Raw genomic sequence first — 21190 nt, 5'->3', positions numbered from 1 at the left:
GTTTATACATATACAATTTTATTTGTTATTATATCATTTCTTTCCGATGGACCGCATCAATTGTTATTAAAAATTGTGGAACTAAACTATAATTAATATATCATGGGTTGATCAGATTGGCCATTAAACAAATTAGGACATTAGACATTATTTTTTTCCACCGAACACATTTAAAAAAAAACGAACAGCAATGTTTCCACAGTTGAATTGTTTTAAAATTTATTTCCATATGGTTTTAAAAGGTTTCAGATCAAACATTGAATTGATACATGTCTTTTTAATGTTTTTAGTCGTATGCTTAAAGAAAACTTACATTTTTGTAATTTAAGATCGTTTTAAAAATTTAAAATATAACATATAAGAAAAAATTTAACATATAAGAAAAACATAACATATAGATTTCCTCATTTTTGTAATTTAAAATCATTAAAAAAATATATTAAAATATAACATTCAATGTTTCCTCATTTTCTGTAATTTAAGGTTATTTAAAAAAAAATTCAAATATAACATAGAACAAAAAATCTATTTTTTTATTATAGGGTTAATGTGACTGTTTAATTTTTTTAATAATATAAAATTAAAAAAAAATGAAGAAGGATGTAAAAATTGTTATAAAATTTTTATTATTCATACTCATTAATTGTCATATATATGTTAATTATATTAATTAATTCTATAGCTTTTATTTAAGGAAATAATACATATTTCTTATATTTTGGGTTAATATAATGTTTTCTAGTAAATAGATTTGGACTAACATTTTTTCAATTGATTCTTAAACTGTCACGTAAGCTAAATTGTTATCATAATTAAATGATACCTAAGCAGAATCTTCTTTTTAATTAATACAAATTTAATATTATAACTTTTTAAATGATCATAGATTAATATATAACGGATATCAAATGTTTATTTTCATAAGATATATGTTTCTCTGTATTAAATAGTTGAAAACATAGGAGTACGTAAGACTACAGTTTGAGAAGGGGTTATTTTTGTTTCCACGTAGGATACAATTTAAAATCGAATTAAAGTGATGTAATTCGAATATTTGACCTGAAAGACCCATTATTTCGTAGTGTCTCCATCTCCTTATGCAATATTTTAACATGTTCTTGAGCCATACTTTATTCCAACTAAAAAGCAGAGACGGAAACACACGTACGTCTATATGTGCATTATTGTTTTGTATACAAATTATTTATATAATTAATAACCTGATTTAGCATGATTAATGACTTAGTCTTGACAGGATAAACACAGTGACTTAATCCTTACGTATATCTCTCCTAGAGTGATTAGAACGACAAACCATCTAAAAACAAAGCCATGTTGATAATGATTCCGTAGCTTCCTATTTTGTCTTTTCTAATCTTCTCTTCTTTGTATTGTACCTATGTGTGATTGTATACACATTTAACTCTGAAATTTGAAAGAGTATATTATTATGCACACTATTTTTGTTCTATCTCAATACCATGTAATAAATCAATAATTGTATGTTGAGGATAAATCAAATACGTACTCGATATTTTGAGGTTTATTTTTTGAAACATAGAATACATCCTCTATACCCCATAATCCACTTATTATAAACATTTATCCTGGGAAACATATCGAATTATAATATGTACGTACATATATCTAATCACGACGAATATAATTAGAACATACTCTATAGGAAGATAATTGCATGTGTACATGTACGTGTTGTTAAATTGATCACTTTTTGTTGAAATAGAGATAACATAAAATAAGCAAATAATTGATTTCCCATGCTCCCGTCAACTTTTTGTGTGTGTGTGTGTGTGTATATATGATCCTAGTAGACATCCCACGAAACGATGTATATATAAGAAACTGGGGATATAATAAAAATAACAATACACATAAAGTAAAGAAACAATACAAATAAGTTAAATAAGTTTTATTAATTATATCCTATGATCATGCATGGTTTGATATTTTGGTTTTTCACTCATATGTATAATAAGAAAATCAAATTTGCTAGCTGACTTTTAGATCAGAAACTTTCCTATTCTAAATATCACTTATCATTTTCACCTGAAAATGCAAACATATATATACTGATATGAAATGTTATAGTCAAATCAATGATAAAACTTTGTTTTAGACCAAACACGATTTTTGTTCCAATAGTAGACTGAATAGTACAAATGAAAACGTCATATTTGAAAACCATCAAAAGTTTTGCGAGTGAAGTCTGCCAAAGGCTGGCCAGTGGTGACCGATTTTATCATTCATAGATTTCGTCCTGTTGGATTATTAAACGTTTTTCTTTGGTTATTTTTATTATTAAACTTTGATTTAGCCTAAAACTTATTTGGAATTTTTCGAATCTAACTAAAACTAGAGGAATCGTATTAAATATCTACAAATATATCAGTTTATTTAATTAAATTAGGTATCCTGCTATTGAACGATCAATTAATTTTTTTAATTAAAATGGGAATCCACCTAAGACATATGCTAAGTCATTGCTCACTAGCTACTATTTATGTATTTAAAATATTAGATTGATACCTAATAACAATGGTGATAAATATATGAATTAGGACTAACAATGGTGATAAATATATGAATTAGGTGACAGGTTGCAAATTCCAATCAAAGGCCACCCATGTCTCCTTATTGAGATGGATCTGGCAGCAGAAAATACAAGAAACTCAGCTTTTAAGTAAATGCAAAATAGTGGATATCTATTTTGTGGTTGCAAACCAGTGAGATATATATTATCTTTCTATTTTACTGTGATTGCATATTTGCATTACTATATTGCCATGTAGATACTCACCACGAATCTATAATATTTTTACCAGTAAAAGAATGGAAGAAAGTACGTATGAAATGAACCACTCAGGAATAAAAGTTGGAATAAGTGTCATTACTCATTAGTATATAAGAATTATATAGCAAACATAACATAGCTATATATTATAATGAAATAGTAATTATATAATTACTCTTAATTTATATGATGTCAAATTACTACAATGGTTAAGTAATGATTGAATACGTTAATATGTATTGTCTTATTATTTAGGAAAAATACTTTTTAATAATTACAGTCATTTTTTTTAATTCAATAATTTCCGAGCGTAAACACCTAATCTTTTTGGGTCAGGGACAAAAATTGGTTGTTTAATTCCTTCCCCGCAGCTGCTGAAGCTCTGGAACATGACACCTCTACTTTTTGGGAAGAAGGCTTTACCAGTTGAGCTAGCAAACTCAGGATAATTACAGTTATTTTGACAAAAAATGGTTGTTGACAAAAGGTAAAAGATGAATAATGGTTGTCAGTTATACAAATATAAGTTATATCCTGTATTATACAAATTAGTCATGGTTTTACAAAAAACAACAATTATACTCGACGTTTATGTACGTACGTTAACACGTATGATATGTTAATACGGGATAAATAATAAATGTTAAATGGTGTCCACGCCAAAGTTAGGTATATGTCCACAATCTGAAAAGGGTTTGGGTTTGGAATCTCTCGGTTTGACTTATATGATCCGAGAGATGATGCATCTTCATCAATCATCATCGTAGGGGACATGTCAGATGACTCAGATCCTGACGTTTTGAAAATCTAAACAATAGTAAAAACGGTTAACTTTTATATCATGGCCTTGTGGCCAATTAACTCTCACTATGGTTCTATTTAACAATGAAAGCCGTCAGTAAACCATTATATAAAACTAGTAAGAAAACTGATACGTATATTATAAAATATCATGCAATACTTTTCAGGTCAATACTCAACGCTTTGGCGTAACAAATTGAACTTGTCAAACATTTTGAGCATGAACATCAAAGTCATGCGGATTCATCGCATATTGACTTTCTCCATTCGTTGAACTTTAGTTTTTAACAAAAGGATAAGTCAAACTTTAACAAAAAGTAACAAAAAAATTCAATCCATTTAGTGCTCTTTATCTAAAGACTGCGTATACAAAACTGGTTACATCGGAAGATTTCAACAATACAAGTCGGACTAAATGTGGATCTTATGGACTACTGTCAGGCTTAATAAAAAGCCCATAAATATTTATGTATTGGATCAAACTTGAATCCCTTTATAGGGCCCGAGACGATTTCAGACATAAACAAAACGAAATATGAATATATTACAAAGAAACAAATAAAAATAATTACACGTAAATTTATTTTGCGGACATGCGACTTGCGAGATGCCAACCAGTGCCACGTGCGTTACGATTCAACCAATTTATCTATAGATTTTCTTTAAAAAGAGAAGCAAAATAGTAGAACATTTATTTCTTTTCATTAAATTGTTGAAAAAGATGCCTCCATGATGTTAATTTTCGCAAATTATTATTTTTAAAATTATACTTAGCGTAATGAAGGCAACTAACCGAGGGAACTTTATTTGATTAAAAAACAAGACTAAATCAATTAAAATGTTTTTTATATCGAGTTTTTCCATTTGTTAATAAATAAATTAAAATTCATTGATTCTTCGAAAAGTTAAAAAAACAAGTTTATTAAATAATGGTACAACAACAAAGCAAGGTTAAAAAAGTATTCACATCTTACGAAAAGTAATTAATTATTACATTCTCATTTTATTTTCCTTTTAATTTTATGTGAATGTAAAAAAACAAGAAAAATAAAAATTCCTTTTTTTTTTCTCCCCTCTCTCTCGCTCTCCGTGTTCAACCGTAGATGTTCGTCGGAAAAATATCTTCGCCTTCAGTTTAGTTAGATCTTTCCCTTAATCCTCGACTACAGTTCGCGAATCACAGCCTCTCAAGCTTTGCATCTTCTTCAGGTATATTATTTCTCTATTATTTCTCTATTTTTTTGTTTGGGGTCAAACATGTTTCTCTTTTGATTTTATTTTCTCTATGGAATTGTATGAGTAGTTCTTAATTTTCGAGATTTAGAAGTCGATTGAGCTAATTAGGGTTTCGAATTGGGCGTTTACGATTTGATCTGGTGAAAATTAAAATTTAGGGTTTTTTTAATTCATTGTCGCTTTTCGAAATTAGGGTTTGTGTGTGTTTCGCTGAATTTTCATGAAATTGAGTTGATGATCACCATGATTATGCATTCACATTCGTTCTGATGTTTTTTAATTGTTTAGGAATCAGAGCTCTGTTTTGTTGAAAGGAGGATCTCATAAGCATATGAATGCTTGAAAGATCTTGTGCAATGCAAGGTGAGAAGGAGGTTACATTGAGCAGTCAAGGTTCTGTAGAAGAGGGCCGAGAACCAAACCAGAACAGTAACCCCAATATAGCCTCTTCTGCTTCTATCGCTGTTCCTCAGTTTCCTGGTATGTTGTTTTAATTCATTCAGAGGTTGAGGTGCGTTGATTTACTTATGGTAATGTTATGTATGCAGCTAAGAAGCCTACTAGGCAATGGGCTGCTTGGACGCACCAAGAAGAGGAGAGTTTCTTCACTGCGCTTCGTCAAGTTGGAAAGGTACTAGCTTTTGAAGTTTGAATGGGTTTGGCCTTCTTCTTTCTCTTTTGTGGTGATGTGTGAGTGGCGTTCTCTTTGTGTTGATTTTTCAGAACTTCGCGAAGATTACTTCTCGTGTCCAAAGCAAAAACAAGGACCAGGTTTGTTGATACACCATTGAGTGTTGTTTCCTTGCTGCTGTTTGCTTTTGCTTTCTCATGATTTGGTGGAAACTTGCTGTGCTTTTTCAGGTTAGACATTACTATTATCGTCTAGTCAGGCGTATGAACAAGCTTTTGGGTCCGGAACTGAGTCTTGATGCTAAAAATCCGAAGGATACAAATGCTGCAATGCTACGATGGTACATTTCTTTTTTATGTTATGCGCTTTGGGCTGGTATTGTAGTTTGTTGAAGTACATTATCGTAAACGAATGACTCTTTGTAAGGTTTGTCTAGATAACAAGTTATAGATCTTGCATTGAGAATAACTGCTAGCAACCTTGCACTGTTACACGATTAGATAGTAACAAATGACCTATAGATCTTGAACATCACACTCTTTCTTTGTTCTCCTGGATCATGATCTTAATTGTCATCCGGCTCTTCTGTCTAAAGGAGATATGCTTTTTTCATGTGTCTTGCAGGTGGTCTTTACTGGAAAAGTATAGCTGCAAAGCTTCAAAACTTCACCTTAAACCCCGGAGATTCAAGCTATTCTTAGAGGCCTTGGTTAGTTTGCAAATGAAAATTTTGTTTTATTCTTGGATATCGCAAGAACTGGTTTTCAATCTATTTTCTAACAAACCCTTTATCGTGAAGGAACACCAATTGCTGAAAGACCGCAGAAAAAGCTCAAGAAAACGGGCTTGCCATGGAGAAAGTTTCTCTTCGGCCTCCCTTGGCAACATCTCAAGTCATAGCAGGGAAAGAGGATTGGATAACAGTCCATTTAAACTGATTCTTTGCGACAGCCAAAATGTTAGGCCTGGAAGAGCATCTACCAAACATGGTGAAAGCTTAGGTGTTAGACTTGGTGATGAAAAAGAAGATACAGCCCTAGGGAGAGTTGGAAGACAACGACGAAAACAAGGTACTTTCTCTACTAGTTTTTATGCATGTTCGTTAGATAGGCAGTTTTCTTTGGCCTCATATTCTGTGTTTCTTCAGTGTTCATACAGTTTTGGACATAATCTACGATATTTTAAGTTGCTTTTGAAATACTTGATGTAGTTCCGGTGTCTTACTTGACTCTAAGCAGTTCTTCCATCTTCAGCAGGTTATAGAAAATGGGAAAAGGCTGCAATAGATGGGGTCTCTTTGGTTGCTGATGCTGCAGAACACTTGGAACGAACTTCAATCGACAAAGATGTGAATGGTCAAAAAGGTGTACTAGCTAGTATTGGATGATATTTCATTTTCTTAGATGTAAGTTACAAGTGCGAATTCTAAATGGGATTATCTTCTTATCTCAGACTTAGGTCCCACAAGATACTTAACCGGAAAGTCTCCACTTTCTCTACCCTCCTCTGGTGAGGCTCCTCTCAGTGATGCCAATATGCAGTTTTCTGCCAAGTTGAAACTTCAGTTGTTTCCAATTGATGAATCTACACGAAGATCCTTGGAAGCGGTAAGCTTCGAACTGGAATTATACTGATTAGAGCAATATTATTATGAGACATGATGAAACAGAACTTGGTTTATTAACAGGACAAGCACAATCCGCATCTGGAACTTACTCTAAGTAATCGCAAGAAGATATCTTCTGTACTGGAACATCTCAACCGCAAATGGGGAAGTTCAAGCTGTGCATGTGGAGAGCTAATGCTGTTCCCTTACAATGCAAGGAAAGAAACTGTAGCTTTGCATCAGAGGTGGACCAGTGACTCTTTTCTAAGCGCAGTAGAAGTGTATTCAATGGTTGGAAGTCCCTCGCTTTTCCGCTTAAGGTTTGTGTTCCCATAATCTCCTCGGTAAATTACCAAACCATATATATATATACCAAATTGAAAAAGAAAAAAAATTGCAGGTATGGTTGGTTTGTCCAGGATGCATCAGGTTCTTTTATTTCTCAGGTTCCAACTTCAGCTTCTTATCCTTCACTCGAGGATAACATGAATGTGGATGCGGCGAATGAGGACAACATGCTCCTTACTGAATCAGGGCCCTTATCTAATAAGCATCCAACTTCTGAACCAGAAACATCTGTAGTATGTACTGCTGCAGAAACTAGAGCTAATTATGAACCTGCTTCAGCGACTATTACTCCTTTTGACCATCTGAGCAGCGGTAACACACTATCAGCAGGAGCATGGGCTGATAGTCTTACTAACATAAGTATAGGTGATCTACTCTCTGAAGCGCCTGATTGTGTGGATCCACCCGCCGCTGAGGGTTCACATTGCCTCCTCCGAGATGTCTCATTTGCCTCCGACTCTTTCGATGCTGCAATAGCTGCACATATACTGAGACACCAGAACAAGCCAAGTGGTGGTCTAATACCGGTGACTTCTGGCTCTTCTTCTCTATGGGATGATGAAGATACACGTGATGCCTTCTCCTTCCAAAAGACTCGTCGTGCAAATCTTTCTAAGTTCGCTGATGTTGCTTCTAATGGAGAGCCTTCTCAACTAGTTGAGGTAAACTACATCAATCACAATGTACTATCACAATGGTTTACATAACTACACCATCTGATTTGATAAAACTTTTTCTTAGGCTACATCTGGTGACGAGGGGCCTTGTAACCTTCCTGATCAGCAGGGAGATCCAATGGAAGAGGGTCCAGCAGATCCTCCTACGATGGATTCTCCAGGGAAGACCATTTATGGGCTTGCGGATGTATATTGGGTAAGTGAAATCTCGAAATCTCATATTCTTTTCGTCCAAATGAACAATCCGCACATATTCAAAAACAACAACACTTGTTTCGTTCCTCTTTGCAGCCGGACTCATTAGGACCACTTGATCTAGACATTAGATCTTCAAAGTATGCAGAAGATTTGAACCTCAGTGACAGCCTCGGGGGTTTGAGCCGTCTCATAGCGACCAGCCTTGATGCGTTTCAAAACTGTTCGCTTTTTGGGTTCGACAGCAAGAAGGATAAGTCTAACATGGTCTGAAATATGGAACCAAAGCATGTGGTCTGAGTGTTGATAGTTGAAAAAGAATAGAAGAATCTTTATCATAACTAATAGCGTCACTGTACAAAAATCTGATGTAAGTTTTTAACTCTTTCACACTTTCTTCTGTGTTGATACATATGTTTCTATGTTTACACTTACTGTTGTTTACATGCTTAGTTTCCCTTTTGGTTTCTTCTTTTGTTTATAGAAGTTCCGTGGCTTCATAGCAAATAAGCATGTCGAATAATATAATTTTTTTTTTTAATTTTAACTCTGTAAACCGTTCTAGTAAAAGAACAGTTTAACTTTCTCATCAAAATTTTCTACCGTAAAACTACATTTTAGCGTTCAACGTCTCTTTCAAACCAAACAGTATTAAACCACTAAATCATTTCGACTCTTGAAAATTAAACCAAACAGTATTAAACCACTAAACATCTCGGAGCCATCTAAATTTTCATCTCTGTATTTTCTTCTAAAATAGACAAAAAAAATCCTCTGCATCGGTTATTTTTCTGCAAAACAAAATTTTTTCTGCATCGGTTAATAGAAATTTTTGTTTTACAGAAAAATATAGAGATATAAATTTTCATCTCTAAGTTTGGTTTGAACTAAACTACATCGGTTACCTCACTATAAGAAAAACAACAATTATCCCATTATTCTCACCAAATACCTCAACAAAAAAAGAGTTCTCATAATTGGTTAATAGAAGATTTCTTGAAGTGCCATGTTTCCATGAATAAACATCTAAAGTTATAATTAAAAAAAAAACTATAGTTACAAAACTTACAAAATTGATGTAAGCCAACGATACAAAAATGATGTAACCCCCTTACAAAACTGATGTAAGCCAACTTGTCATAAGATGACAAAGCTGCTTTAGTTACACTGGTCACTCGTTCTTATCATGCCGTCCTCGTGCACGAACAGACTGTCTCTACATGTCCTTTGAAAATTCATCATCCTCATCTTTTCCCCAAAACCAAATTTGACGGCTTCTGTTGTCCCAATATATTTTGGGTTGGGAATTCTAAGTTTGAATTGACATAAGATATAGAATAAACGATAATATAGTTCAAACTATTGCCAGAAGTTGTGTGATCGCTAAGCATAGTTTATTACAATACGACGTTATGCTCATTATATGTTGTTCACCAAGTAGCCAATAGTTGAAACTTTGAAGGGAGATTATCATGTTAAGCTAAAAAAGAATTGGTTTAATTGGCAATTTGTTTTAGTTTTCTTCAAAAGAACATCCTTACAAGTTTTCTATCGACAAAAGAAAAAGAAAAGAAGATCCTTTAAATAAAAAACATCTTACCAAAACAAAACCCATTAAAAACTCGGAAATCTCTTAATCCAGTGGTTAAACCGAGAATTCATTAATACTTATACACCGGCATGTCCATGTTTCAATTCCGGAAAAATCGATTTATTAAATAATTATGGAGATTACGGAAGAAAAAACTTACAAATGATCTTCAACATGGTGCAAGTAAAATCGGCCAGGCGTAGATCTTCATAGGAAGACTCATGATGATGCAGTTAGGCGTAGATTCTCATAAAGAATAATATTATCGGTTGTCGAATCGTCTATGTAATCTTTCTAATAGTTGTAATATCGGAATAAATCAACTTTTAAAAAAAAACTCATTTATACCATATATAAATATGAAGTCCGTATATGCATCTATACCACTCAAAATACCAAGATAATAAAACTCTTCCAAATATAGAAGATCAATGGAGAGAGCAAAGTCGAGAAAGCCTCATGCCATGATGATACCATTCCCACTTCAAGGCCATGTCATCCCTTTTGTCCACTTAGCCATCAAACTAGCTTCACATGGCTTCACCATTACTTTCGTCAACACCGATTCCATCCACCACCACATCTCCACCGCTCGCCAAGGTGACGCCGGAGATATCTTCTCCGCCGCTCGAACCTCCGGAAACCTTGACATACGTTACACCACGGTGAGCGACGGCTTCCCTTTGGAGTTTGACCGGTCGCTTAACCATGACCAATTCTTCGAAGGCCTTTTCCACGTCTTTCCTGCCCACGTTGATGATCTCATCACCAAAATCTCCCGCCGGGGCGATGATCCTCCGGTGACTTGCTTTATCGCCGACACGTTTTACGTTTGGTCATCTATGATTTGTAACAAGCACAACCTCGTTAATGTCTCGTTTTGGACCCAACCTGCCTTGGCCCTTAATATCTATTATCACTTGCATCTCCTCATATCCAACGGCCATTTCAATTCTCTTGGTAACACACTTAAGTACTTAACTAATCCTGCCAGTGATGTGTTTATTACATATTATTTTAACTTAGCTGTATATTAAAATTAAGTCTATACAAAGGCACCAAAATTAGGTATATGACTTCATGATTTGATTATTTTGTAGAAGTGAATTTACGTAGAATTTTTCTTATATATTAAATGGTTTTAGTTTTTTTTTTACTGAACTTTTAATTAAATGGTATTAGTTGCAACATTTATTGAACATTTGTAACTAAATGCTAGATAACCGTGAAGACGTGATCGATTACATACCAGGAGTTAAGGCAATAGATCCAAAGGACTTGATGTCATATCTTCAAGTGAGCGACAAAGACGTCGACACAAACAGAGTGGTCTATAGAATAATATTCGAGGCCTTCACAGACGTCAAGAAAGCAGATTTCGTTTTGTGCAACACCGTACAAGAGCTAGAACCAGACTCTCTCTCTGCTCTACAAGCCAACCAACCTGTTTATGCCATCGGTCCGGTTTTCTCAACCGAATTGGTTGTCCCAACAAGCCTGTGGGCCGAGTCTGATTGTACCGAGTGGCTCAAAGGCCGCCCCACCGGATCAGTCCTCTACGTCTCGTTTGGTAGCTATGCCCATGTTGGTAAGAAGGAGATAGTGGAGATAGCACATGGGCTTTTGCTAAGTGGAGTTAGTTTCATTTGGGTTTTACGTCCAGATATAGTTAGCTCTGACGTGCAGGATTTTCTTCCAACCGGGTTTATGGACCGAGCCCAAAGTCGAGGCATCGTGGTCCAGTGGTGTTGTCAGATGGCAGTAATCTCAAACCCGGCCATTGGAGGGTTTTTGACACAATGCGGGTGGAATTCGGTTCTAGAAAGCGTTTGGTGTGGTTTACCATTGTTGTGTTATCCGCTTTTAAACGATCAGTTCACGAACCGGAAGCTTGTGGTGGATGATTGGCGCACTGGAATTAACCTTTGTGAGAACAAGATGGTCACAAGGGATGAAGTCTCGGTGAATATTAAGCGGTTGATGAACGAAGAAACTTTAAGTGAGCTGAGAAGCAACGTTGAGAAGGTTAATCGTCATATCAAAGATGCGGTTACAACCGTTGGATCTTCAGAGATTAATTTTAACTCATTCGTTAGCGATGTACAAGATAGAATAGAAATTAGAAACTGAAGTGTGTCAAATAAATGGGTTACATTAAGTTGTAGACTAACTGATAGCTTCACTGTACAAAAACCTGATGTAAGTTTTAACCCTTTCACACTTTCTTCTGTGATGCATGTTTCTATGTTTACACTTGTTGTTTTTTATATGCTTAGTTTGCTATGGTTCTCTTTTGATTTCTTCTTTTGTTCATAGAAGTTTCGTGCCTTCATAGCAAATAAGCATGCCAAATAATATTTTTAACTCTTTAAAGCGTTTGAGTAAAAGAACAGAGTAACTTTCTCGTCATTTTTTTTACCGTTATTTTAGTTCAACGTCTCTTTCTTTTTTTTTCCCTCTAATTTTATTAGTCGGCCGAAGTCCTAAAAAGAACAAAGCCCAAGATAAGTAATACAAGAAGCCCCAACGTCTCTTTCAAACCAATCATAATATTAAACCATTTCCACTCTTGAAAATCAAAGTTGATCTATAATGATTTATTTATTGAATTCGGCCACATATTACAGATGTTTTCTGTAGTTTAGTGGTAAACTCATGTTCACATAATCAATAGATCATGGTTCAACAACCAACAGGTATGATTCCACTTCCTATTTTTTCTTTTTATTTTACTTTAAAAAGTGACCACAATTTATTTTTTGCATCCAACCTTTCAAATTCTAAGACCGGCTCTGTACCTCATTATAAGAAAAAAAAATCAAAAATTATCCCATTATCCCCACCAAGTACATCAAGTGAATACGGTTCACAAAATTAATCTCCAAAATATATATCCTCACAAAAAAGTTGTTCTCATAACTTGTTGATAGAAGACTATCTTCTTCCACTGTAAATAAAAGTCTACGGGTCTTCAATTGTTTTCGAGGTAAAATTAGATATATCTCCTTCAATTTTATCTACACATGACAAACACTAACCAGCATCCAATTTCTCGTATTCAGCAATTAGTCCAAGTCAAAGCTGAATATCAACACTAGCTAGACTCTTCATCCTAAGTATAATTCATTTTTAGTAGCTAAGTTTGATTCATTAAACCAAACCATATTGGTTTCCTCATTATGTAGAAAACAACCACTCTTTTTTTTTTTGAATTATACAGAGATATCCTGACTTCACAAAAGTGGTCTAAACTAGTCATATGTTACCATGTGTCGGTTTCCTGTCCCTAGCGATGCCGAAATATTAATTTTTAAAGCACCAGTTTTCAGAACTGATATTATATATACTAGGCAAAGAGCCCGTGCGATATCGCACGGAAACTCATTTTATAAAGAATATATTATAATCTATAATTTATAATTTTATATGCCTGATAAAAAAAATTAAATCATATAAGTTGCAGTACGAGTTAAAAAAACACGGCGATGCAAAAGGCGATTTAGTGATCTAGGGTTTCGATGATTCAAAGGGATTGGGATCCGGGGATTGGAGAGGCATTATCGGATCATTGGGATTCAGAGAGTCGATTTGGAGATGGGATTCTCCAAGATCGGAATGTTGCAGATGGAAGATTGGATTTTCCTTCTGATTCTGGAACGGCTAATTGGATCGAGGGTGCTACAACGATGGAGATTTGGATCTGGCGAAAACAAGGAAGTATGAAGATTGGGTCTTTGATTTTTATTTCGATCATCTTTAAGACGAAATTGAATCAAGGAAGAGGTATATCCTTTCTTTCCTTTCGCTGGTTTTTTCAGAGATGTGGAGATATGGAGAAATTCTGCAAAGGGTTTCATATGGAAAGTTCGATGATATTTGTACAAGATAAGCGGGATTACCGAATAAGTTTGTGGTTATTATGGGCGTTTGATTTTGTTATCACGAATCAAAGCAGAATTAGGGAAATTAAGGAAATTATTGGGATTTTGGATCAGTATAAATGGACGAAGGGTTTCTTTCCTTGGATCATAGACCTTGCAACTTTCTCTCTTGCAATTGATAAAGTTCAAAGTTTTTTTTTTCTTCTTTTCGCTATGTCACAGAGTCAACTTTTGGGAAATGGGGGGGAGGTGAAGAACGGAGAAGGAGTTCGCAAACGTCTGAAGATATCAGTGGCCCACTTTGATAATTCAGCTCTCATCAAGAACTTTTCCAAGACCCTTCTCGGAAGATGTATGAATCCGGAGATGCAGGAGATGCCGGCTCTAATTTCGAATCTCCCGAAGATATGGAAACTGGAAGAGAGGGTTGTTGGTACGGATTTGGGGTTTGGGAAGTTCCAGTTTGATTTCGAAACGGTGGAAGACATGGAAGGGGTTCTCAAGAATCAACCTTTTCATTTTGATTACTGGATGTTGGCTTTGGCACGGTGGCAACCTAAAAAGTCCCTGCTCTATCCGTCGGAAATAACTTTTTGGGTTCGAATCATAGGAGTACCGGTGGAGTTCAAAACGGAAGCCACTTTTGAAAGCATTGGAGACGCCATAGGAAGAACGCTGACGGTAGATTTGGATCATTCTCGAGTGCAAGTGGTGGTTGATGCGTTTAAAGAATTGTGCTTTGAAACCACGATAGATTTCACTGGTGGGGAGTTCTATGATGGAGAGGAAGCTCCGGTATCACTGCGGTATGAGAAGCTGTTTGGATATTGCCAAGTGTGCGGTAGTCTTTGCCACAAGGACGACGTCTGTCCCCTAGATGTGAAGAACACTAAGAAGAGTCCAGAAAAGAAACGTGAGGGAAGAGAAGGTAATGGGGTTTGGCATGATGGAGGGAAGTACGATGATCGTGCAAGGAGTTATAAAGGTGTAGTCATTAATGGAAATGCGAATCAACAGCAAAAAGAAAGAGAGGGCCGTGAGTATTATGGCAAAGGTAAAGGCAAAATGGGGGAAGAAATCGATTCAAAATGGATGAAGGTGCCAGAGAGAGGAAATAAGAGAGCCAACACCAACCGTGGAACATATAGAGGAGATGGGGAGGCTTCTCGATACAGACCTGCAAGGCGAGAGGACTCAAGGTCTGGTGTTCAGAGTGGGCATCTTCGACACTCTTCAGAACAGACTAAGCAACCGTTTCAACAAGAGGTTCGTGAGGAAGTTCGAGAGGAGGGTGAGATTAGGTCCGTTGCGGAGGCTCGCATAATGCCACCCTCTCAAGCGTTTCAAGTGGAACTGGCCAAAACTCAGACTGAGGGAACAACAGTCATCTCGGATCCTACTGACGTGGACCGTGGATTGGCAGAGGTACATGGTATGCAGGAGGATCAAGTTGACTTAGAAGATGAGGATGTGATGGACATGGATGAGATTAAGGCTCATCTACTTGAGAATGGGATTGATATGGATGCAGAGGATTTTTTAGAGGAGATAGCAGAGGAAGAAACTGAGGAAGTGATCAAGGAACAGGCAGAAGATAACAATGCTCATGTGACAGATGGGGGGACTGTGGAAGAGGAGCAAGGCACGTTTGCTGGAAATGCGGAGAAGAAACCAGGACTACGTAAGAGGCTGTTTAAGGCATCAACCGGTACTGCGGGTAGTAGTAAATTGAGAGCGTTTAATGCACTTGCGTCCCCACGTAAGCGAGCTGCAGCGAAGCCAGGAGTGCGTACGGGAGATACCATCAAGCAAGCGGAGAGTAAGGGTGCTTCAAACCTGAAACTTGGGACTCAGAAGATTTGATTTATGGTTAGTAGATGTTCTAAAGGTTTCTTAAGCAGGCCGGGCTTGTCTTATGATTTACTTTGTTTTCTGGTTTTAATAAGCTCTATGAGCAAGTGCGTTTTCTCTGTTTCGAAGTGTTGTAAGAGACGGTTTTTATTTGTGGTTTACTTGGGGGAGAAGCAACGATTTAATACAACAGTCTTTTGTTATTGGCTTTGTAATCGTATTGGTTATTTTGATGGATATTGGATTAGAATAGAGTTTGTTGGGTTGGAATGGAAGCAGTTAAGTAGTAGTTTTATGGGTGAATGGTGCTTAATAAGTCTATCAAATAATAGAAAATGGCTGGGGAGTTTGTTAGTTTGTCAATGGTGGCACTTGAAGTTAGGGGTTTTAGATTGCGTTTTTTTGGCATTGGGAATTTTGGATCAGGTACAAGTTGGATGGAGAGGATCGTATTATGAGGCACATGTAAAGCGAATTGATGGTTCTTACTCAAACCAAGAAGAAAGCGGGTTTGGTTTTTTGGGTGAAAGAAAATCTTTTCACGTGGGGGTAGATGGCTTTGCATATATATTGCATGACTTTGGTGGGTCGAAAAGTTATAGTTTTTATATTATTTATGGAAGCAGCGTTATATCATTATGGAGGCTATATGATAGAATTTGGATTATGTTAGTGGTATCTTTCCCGGTCATTATGGGATGGTCCAGACCACAACGAACGGTTAACAATTGGAGTGTGGAAATCGGGTATCATTACACCCATAGACTCAGCTCTCAAGAGCAAATTAAAATGTTTTTTAAATGCGGGTTTTAAGTTGGAATTGTCGAGGAATGGGAAGTAAGTGGACGCTAAGCTATTTAAAGGAGATAAGGTATAAACATAAACCGGATTTTTTGTTTTTATCAGAGACAAAGCAAGATGCAGAGTTTGTCCAAAAATGGCAAGCTCATTTGGGGTTTGATAATATCGTTACTATAGACCCGGTGGGGAGAAGTGGAGGATTAGCGCTTTTCTATAATAATGAGTATCAAGTTAAGGTATTATTTTCTAGTAATCGAATGATAGATGTGGAAGCGGAAGCTCTGGGTAAAACGGTCTATCTTACCTTTGTATATGGGGATCCAGTTCAAAAATTGCGGGAACAGGTATGGGAACGGTTAACTAGGTATGGACTGGCGAGATCCGATCCCTGGTTTATTATTGGAGATCTTAATGAGATTACTGGAAATCATGAAAAAGATGGTGGGGCTATTAGGAGTGCAGATTCTTTTATTCCTTTTAATAATATGATAAGAAATAGTGGTCTGCTAGAATTTCCAGCTAGGGGAAATAAAATGTCATGGCAAGGGAGAAGAGGAAAAGGGAAAGGGGCTGTGTTGGTTCGATGTCGGTTGGACCGTGCGCTAGCAAATGAAGAATGGCATACCCTATTCCCGTGTTCTTTTACAGAGTATCTTGGGATGGTGGCTTCTGATCACCGTCCTGTGGTAGCTTATATGGAAGATAAAGTTCCCAAACGGAGAGGACAGTTTCGGTTTGATAAAAGGTGGATTGGACAAGAAGGTCTCTTAGAATCAATTTCAATGGGTTGGATAGATTCTAATGAGGAGCGGTTAGGAGGGGGCGCAGCAGGTATAGTGGCAAAAATTAGTAATTGTCGACATGAAATTGCTAGATGGCGGAAAAATAATCCACCTTATGGAAAGGAAAAAATAAATGAACTACAACAGGCACTTGAAGAGGTGCAAACAGATAACTCTAGGTCACAAGAGGATATTCTGGAAGTGTCTAGGAAGTTACAAGAAGCATACAAGGATGAAGAAGATTATTGGCACCAAAAAAGCAGGAACATGTGGTATTCATCTGGGGATCTTAATACGAAATTTTATCATGCTTTAACTAGGCAGCGGAGAGTTCGCAATAGAATTGTTGGATTACACGATGCTAATGGGAATTGGATTACAGATGATAATGGTGTGGAGAAGGTGGCCGTGGACTATTTCGAGGATTTATTTACTACTACTTCCCCATCGGAGTTTGACAGTTTTCTGGCAGAGATTACACCGAGCATTACTTCCCAGATGAATCAACGTCTGGTGAGGTTAGCGACGGAGGAAGAGGTTAAAGAGGCTTTGTTTATGATGCATCCAGAGAAGGCACCAGGGCCGGATGGCATGACAGCACTTTTTTTCCAACATTCTTGGCATCTTATAAAGAATGATTTGGTAGAAATGGTTAATCATTTCTTGGTTTCAGGGACTTTGGATGCACGTTTAAATATTACCAATATTTGTATGATACCAAAAACGGAGAGACCTACACGGATGACGGAATTGAGGCCAATCAGTCTTTGTAATGTTGGATATAAAATCATCTCAAAAGTCTTGTGTCAGCGCTTAAAAAGCTGTCTTCCTTCACTTATTTCCGAAACTCAATCGGCATTTGTGGCGGGAAGATTGATATCTGATAATATTCTTATTGCACAGGAAATGTTTCACGGATTGAGAACCAACAAGGCTTGTAAAGGAAAGTATATGGCAATTAAAACGGATATGAGTAAAGCATATGATAGGGTGGAATGGGGTTTTATTGAGGTTTTATTGGAAAAAATGGGGTTTGATCTTCACTGGATTAAGTTGATGATGGAATGTATTTCTTCGGTTCAATATAGGGTTCTTATAAATGGTCAACCACGTGGCCTTATTGTGCCACATAGGGGTTTACGTCAAGGAGACCCTTTATCACCTTACTTATTTATTCTTTGCACTGAGGCTTTAATTGCAAATATAAAAAAGGCAGAGAGAGAACAACAAATTACAGGAATGAAGGTAGCTCGGGCTTGTCCATCGATTTCTCATCTGCTCTTTGCGGATGATAGTCTTTTCTTTTGTAGAGCCCAAAAAGAAGAGTGTCAAACAATCCTTAGGATTCTAAAGGAATATGAGGCAGTTTCAGGGCAACTCATAAATTTTGATAAGTCTTCTATCCAATTTGGATATAAGATTGAAGAATCTGTCAGACAGGAGTTAAGGGATATCTTGGGTATTCAGAATCTTGGAGGAATGGGATCATATCTTGGCTTACCAGAAAATCTAGGCGGATCCAAGATCCAGGTTTTCAGTTTTGTACAAGAGCGTTTAAATAATAGAGTCAATGGGTGGACTTTCAAGTTTTTCACAAAAGGGGGGAAAGAAGTGGTTATTAAGTCGGTGGTTACGGCATTACCAAATCATACGATGTCATGTTATCGTTTGCCTAAAGCAACGGTGAAAAAGCTGACAAGTGCGGTATCACAATTTTGGTGGAGTCCAGGGGGAAGCACGAGAGGTATGCACTGGAAATCATGGGACAAGGTATGTCTCGATAAGGAAGAAGGAGGGTTGGGTTTTAAAGATATCACTGATTTCAACACGGCAATGCTTGGTAAACAGTTATGGCGTCTGATAGAGAAGCCAAATACCTTATTTTCTCGAGTTTTCAAAGGTCGGTATTTTAGGAATGCTTCACCCTTGGAACCGATTCGTTCATATGCCCCGTCATACGGCTGGCGGAGTATTGTTTCTGCTAGATCTCTGGTTAGCAAAGGACTAATCAAAAGGGTGGGATTAGGGTCTTCTATATCTGTATGGAATGATCCATGGCTCCCAACCACTCGCCCGAGACCAGCAAATAAAAATCAACACAATTTATACCCGGACCTTACAGTAGAGTCTCTCATTGACTCTATCTCGCGAACATGGAATTTAGAGGCAATTCGGACTTTGGTGGATCCTCAGGATGCAAAACTAATAGAAAGTATCCCACTAAGTAGGATTCAGCAGGTGGATAAAGATGGATGGCACTTCACGAAAAATGGTAAATATTCGGTTAAATCAGGATATCAAGTGGAACGGATTTATCCTGACAGAGAAAGGCCACCTTTACTGATTGGGCCAACGGTTGATGTCTTGAAGGCTTACTGCTGGAAAATAAGGTGTCTACCAAAGCTAAAACATTTCTTATGGCAATTGGTGACAGGGTGCATAGCGGTTCGGAAAAATTTACATGCAAGAGGAATACAAGGGGATATTGGTTGTGTACGATGTGGAGCTCCCGAGGAATCTATAAACCATGTGTTTTTTGAATGCCCTCCAGCTGTTCAAGTTTGGGCCCTTTCGAAAATACCATCAAATCCAGATGTTTTTCCAACGAGCGCCCTCTTTACAAACATCGATCATCTATTCTGGCGAGTTTCTCCGCAGATGGAAGATCATCAGTTTGCATGGATACTTTGGTACATTTGGAAAGGTAGAAATAATAAGGTTTTCAGTAATTTGGACATGGATCCTATGGACACGCTAAAACTGGCTGAAACAGAATCCACATTGTGGGCTGAGGCACAAGTAAAGAAGGACCAGAGGATACCATTACCATCAGCAGCTACGGTACTGCCGTCGATCCCAGGAAGATGGTGCTTTACGGATGGCTCGTGGAAGGAGGGTATTAATTTTTCAGGACAAGGTTGGTTCAGTACTCTGGAAGGTTTTGATGGCTTGTTGGGGGCTCGAAATGTGAGGGCTACTCTCTCGCCTCTCCATGCAGAAATGGAAGCATTATTATGGGCAATGGAGTGTATGAAGAACTTGCGTCAATTTCAAGTGACGTTTGCAACGGATTGTTCTCAACTGGTGAAGATGGTTTCGGAACCAGAGGAATGGCCAGCTTTTGCAAATTATTTGGAAGATATCAAGATCCTGAAGGAGAGCTTCACCCGATCAGAGCTCATCTATGTACCACGGACGCACAATTCAAAGGCGGATAGTCTAGCACGCAATGCTCGAAATCAATCGTCTTTCGTCGTTCACATGGATGCAGATCACCCAGTTTGGTTCACAGAGTCGGTATGAGTCTGTATTTTGATGACAAAAAAAAAAAAAAAAAAAATTAAATCATATAAATAATTAAATTTAATTTTGATGATTAAAATATGATTTACAAAGTATTCAAATATATATATATATATATATATATATATATATATATATTTTATAAACCTTAATGTTCCCTTTAATTTTTTATCAAAACACATTTTTTTTTTTTTGATCGAAAACCATACTTGATTAGCTAAAGAAGAAAACATAAGTAGTTTTTACTCATCCACAGACGGAGAGTTGATTAAAGGATAGCAGCGCTGATTTCGCTAGAGTATCAGCTAGAGTATTTCCCACACGCGGGATGAAATGGAAAGATATGTTACTAAAAGAACTAGAAAGATAGTGAATATCGAAGAGTGTTCCTTGAATCCAAGTGTGGTTCTTCTTGGTAACAAGCAGAGAGATGAGGCTTTTGGAATCAGAGAACACTCTAAGAGAATCAATGCTACGGTTGACCGCTTCGGAGATTGCGGTCTTTAACGCCAATGCCTCTGCTACTAGGGCTGAGGGGACTGAGCGGCGTTTTGAGAAGTTACTTCCTGCTGGTGAAGCCATGCTGTCGCTGAAGTGCCAGCCCATACCACAGTTTCCGGTTCTAGAGTCCCAAGCAGCATCAGAGTAGACGCTCCACGAGGATCCCGCAACAAG

At 36.9% G+C, this 21190-nt stretch overlaps 3 protein-coding genes and 1 long non-coding RNA gene across 6 annotated transcripts; 3 read left to right on the top strand and 1 right to left on the bottom strand.

Annotated features, from left to right (window-relative positions):
• The first annotated feature begins 4388 nt into the window (after positions 1 to 4388).
• Positions 4389 to 8776, top strand: LOC103867240 (TSL-kinase interacting protein 1). 3 transcript variants are annotated; one of them, XM_018659380.2, is made up of 13 exons: positions 4389 to 4822; positions 5138 to 5329; positions 5398 to 5480; positions 5573 to 5620; positions 5711 to 5820; positions 6105 to 6189; positions 6280 to 6550; positions 6719 to 6844; positions 6933 to 7087; positions 7168 to 7406; positions 7487 to 8096; positions 8176 to 8307; positions 8403 to 8776. In XM_018659380.2, the coding sequence occupies exons 2-13, from the start codon at positions 5185 to 5187 to the stop codon at positions 8577 to 8579; spliced, it is 2181 nt and encodes a 726-aa protein (XP_018514896.1). In that variant the 5' UTR covers positions 4389 to 4822; positions 5138 to 5184; the 3' UTR covers positions 8580 to 8776. The 3 variants fall into 3 exon arrangements, with proteins under 3 accessions (XP_018514896.1, XP_009143542.1, XP_009143543.1); XM_009145294.3 differs by having other exon boundaries at positions 4402 to 4822; positions 6734 to 6844; XM_009145295.3 differs by having other exon boundaries at positions 4405 to 4822; positions 6737 to 6844.
• LOC117134057 lies at positions 8536 to 12918 on the bottom strand. The gene is made up of 2 exons (XR_004458168.1): positions 12696 to 12918; positions 8536 to 9211 (listed from the first exon to the last, which is right to left on the bottom strand). It is a non-coding gene; the product is annotated as an uncharacterized LOC117134057 (long non-coding RNA).
• LOC103867239 (UDP-glycosyltransferase 86A1) lies at positions 10238 to 12192 on the top strand. The gene is made up of 2 exons (XM_009145293.3): positions 10238 to 10857; positions 11117 to 12192. The coding sequence occupies exons 1-2, from the start codon at positions 10329 to 10331 to the stop codon at positions 12025 to 12027; spliced, it is 1440 nt and encodes a 479-aa protein (XP_009143541.2). The 5' UTR covers positions 10238 to 10328; the 3' UTR covers positions 12028 to 12192.
• A 429-nt stretch (positions 12919 to 13347) lies between the features above and the next one.
• On the top strand, positions 13348 to 15699 carry LOC103867783. The gene is made up of 2 exons (XM_009145871.2): positions 13348 to 13680; positions 14001 to 15699. Exon 2 carries the CDS (start codon positions 14133 to 14135, stop codon positions 15639 to 15641), a length of 1509 nt encoding a protein of 502 aa, XP_009144119.1. The 5' UTR covers positions 13348 to 13680; positions 14001 to 14132; the 3' UTR covers positions 15642 to 15699.
• Positions 15700 to 21190: the final 5491 nt, after the last annotated feature.

This window comes from Brassica rapa, chromosome A05, assembly GCF_000309985.2.
Source record: "Brassica rapa cultivar Chiifu-401-42 chromosome A05, CAAS_Brap_v3.01, whole genome shotgun sequence".
Lineage (NCBI taxonomy): Eukaryota > Viridiplantae > Streptophyta > Magnoliopsida > Brassicales > Brassicaceae > Brassica > Brassica rapa.
The sequence above is the reverse complement of the archived record's forward strand: the minus strand, read 5'-3'. Positions and strand labels throughout refer to the sequence as shown.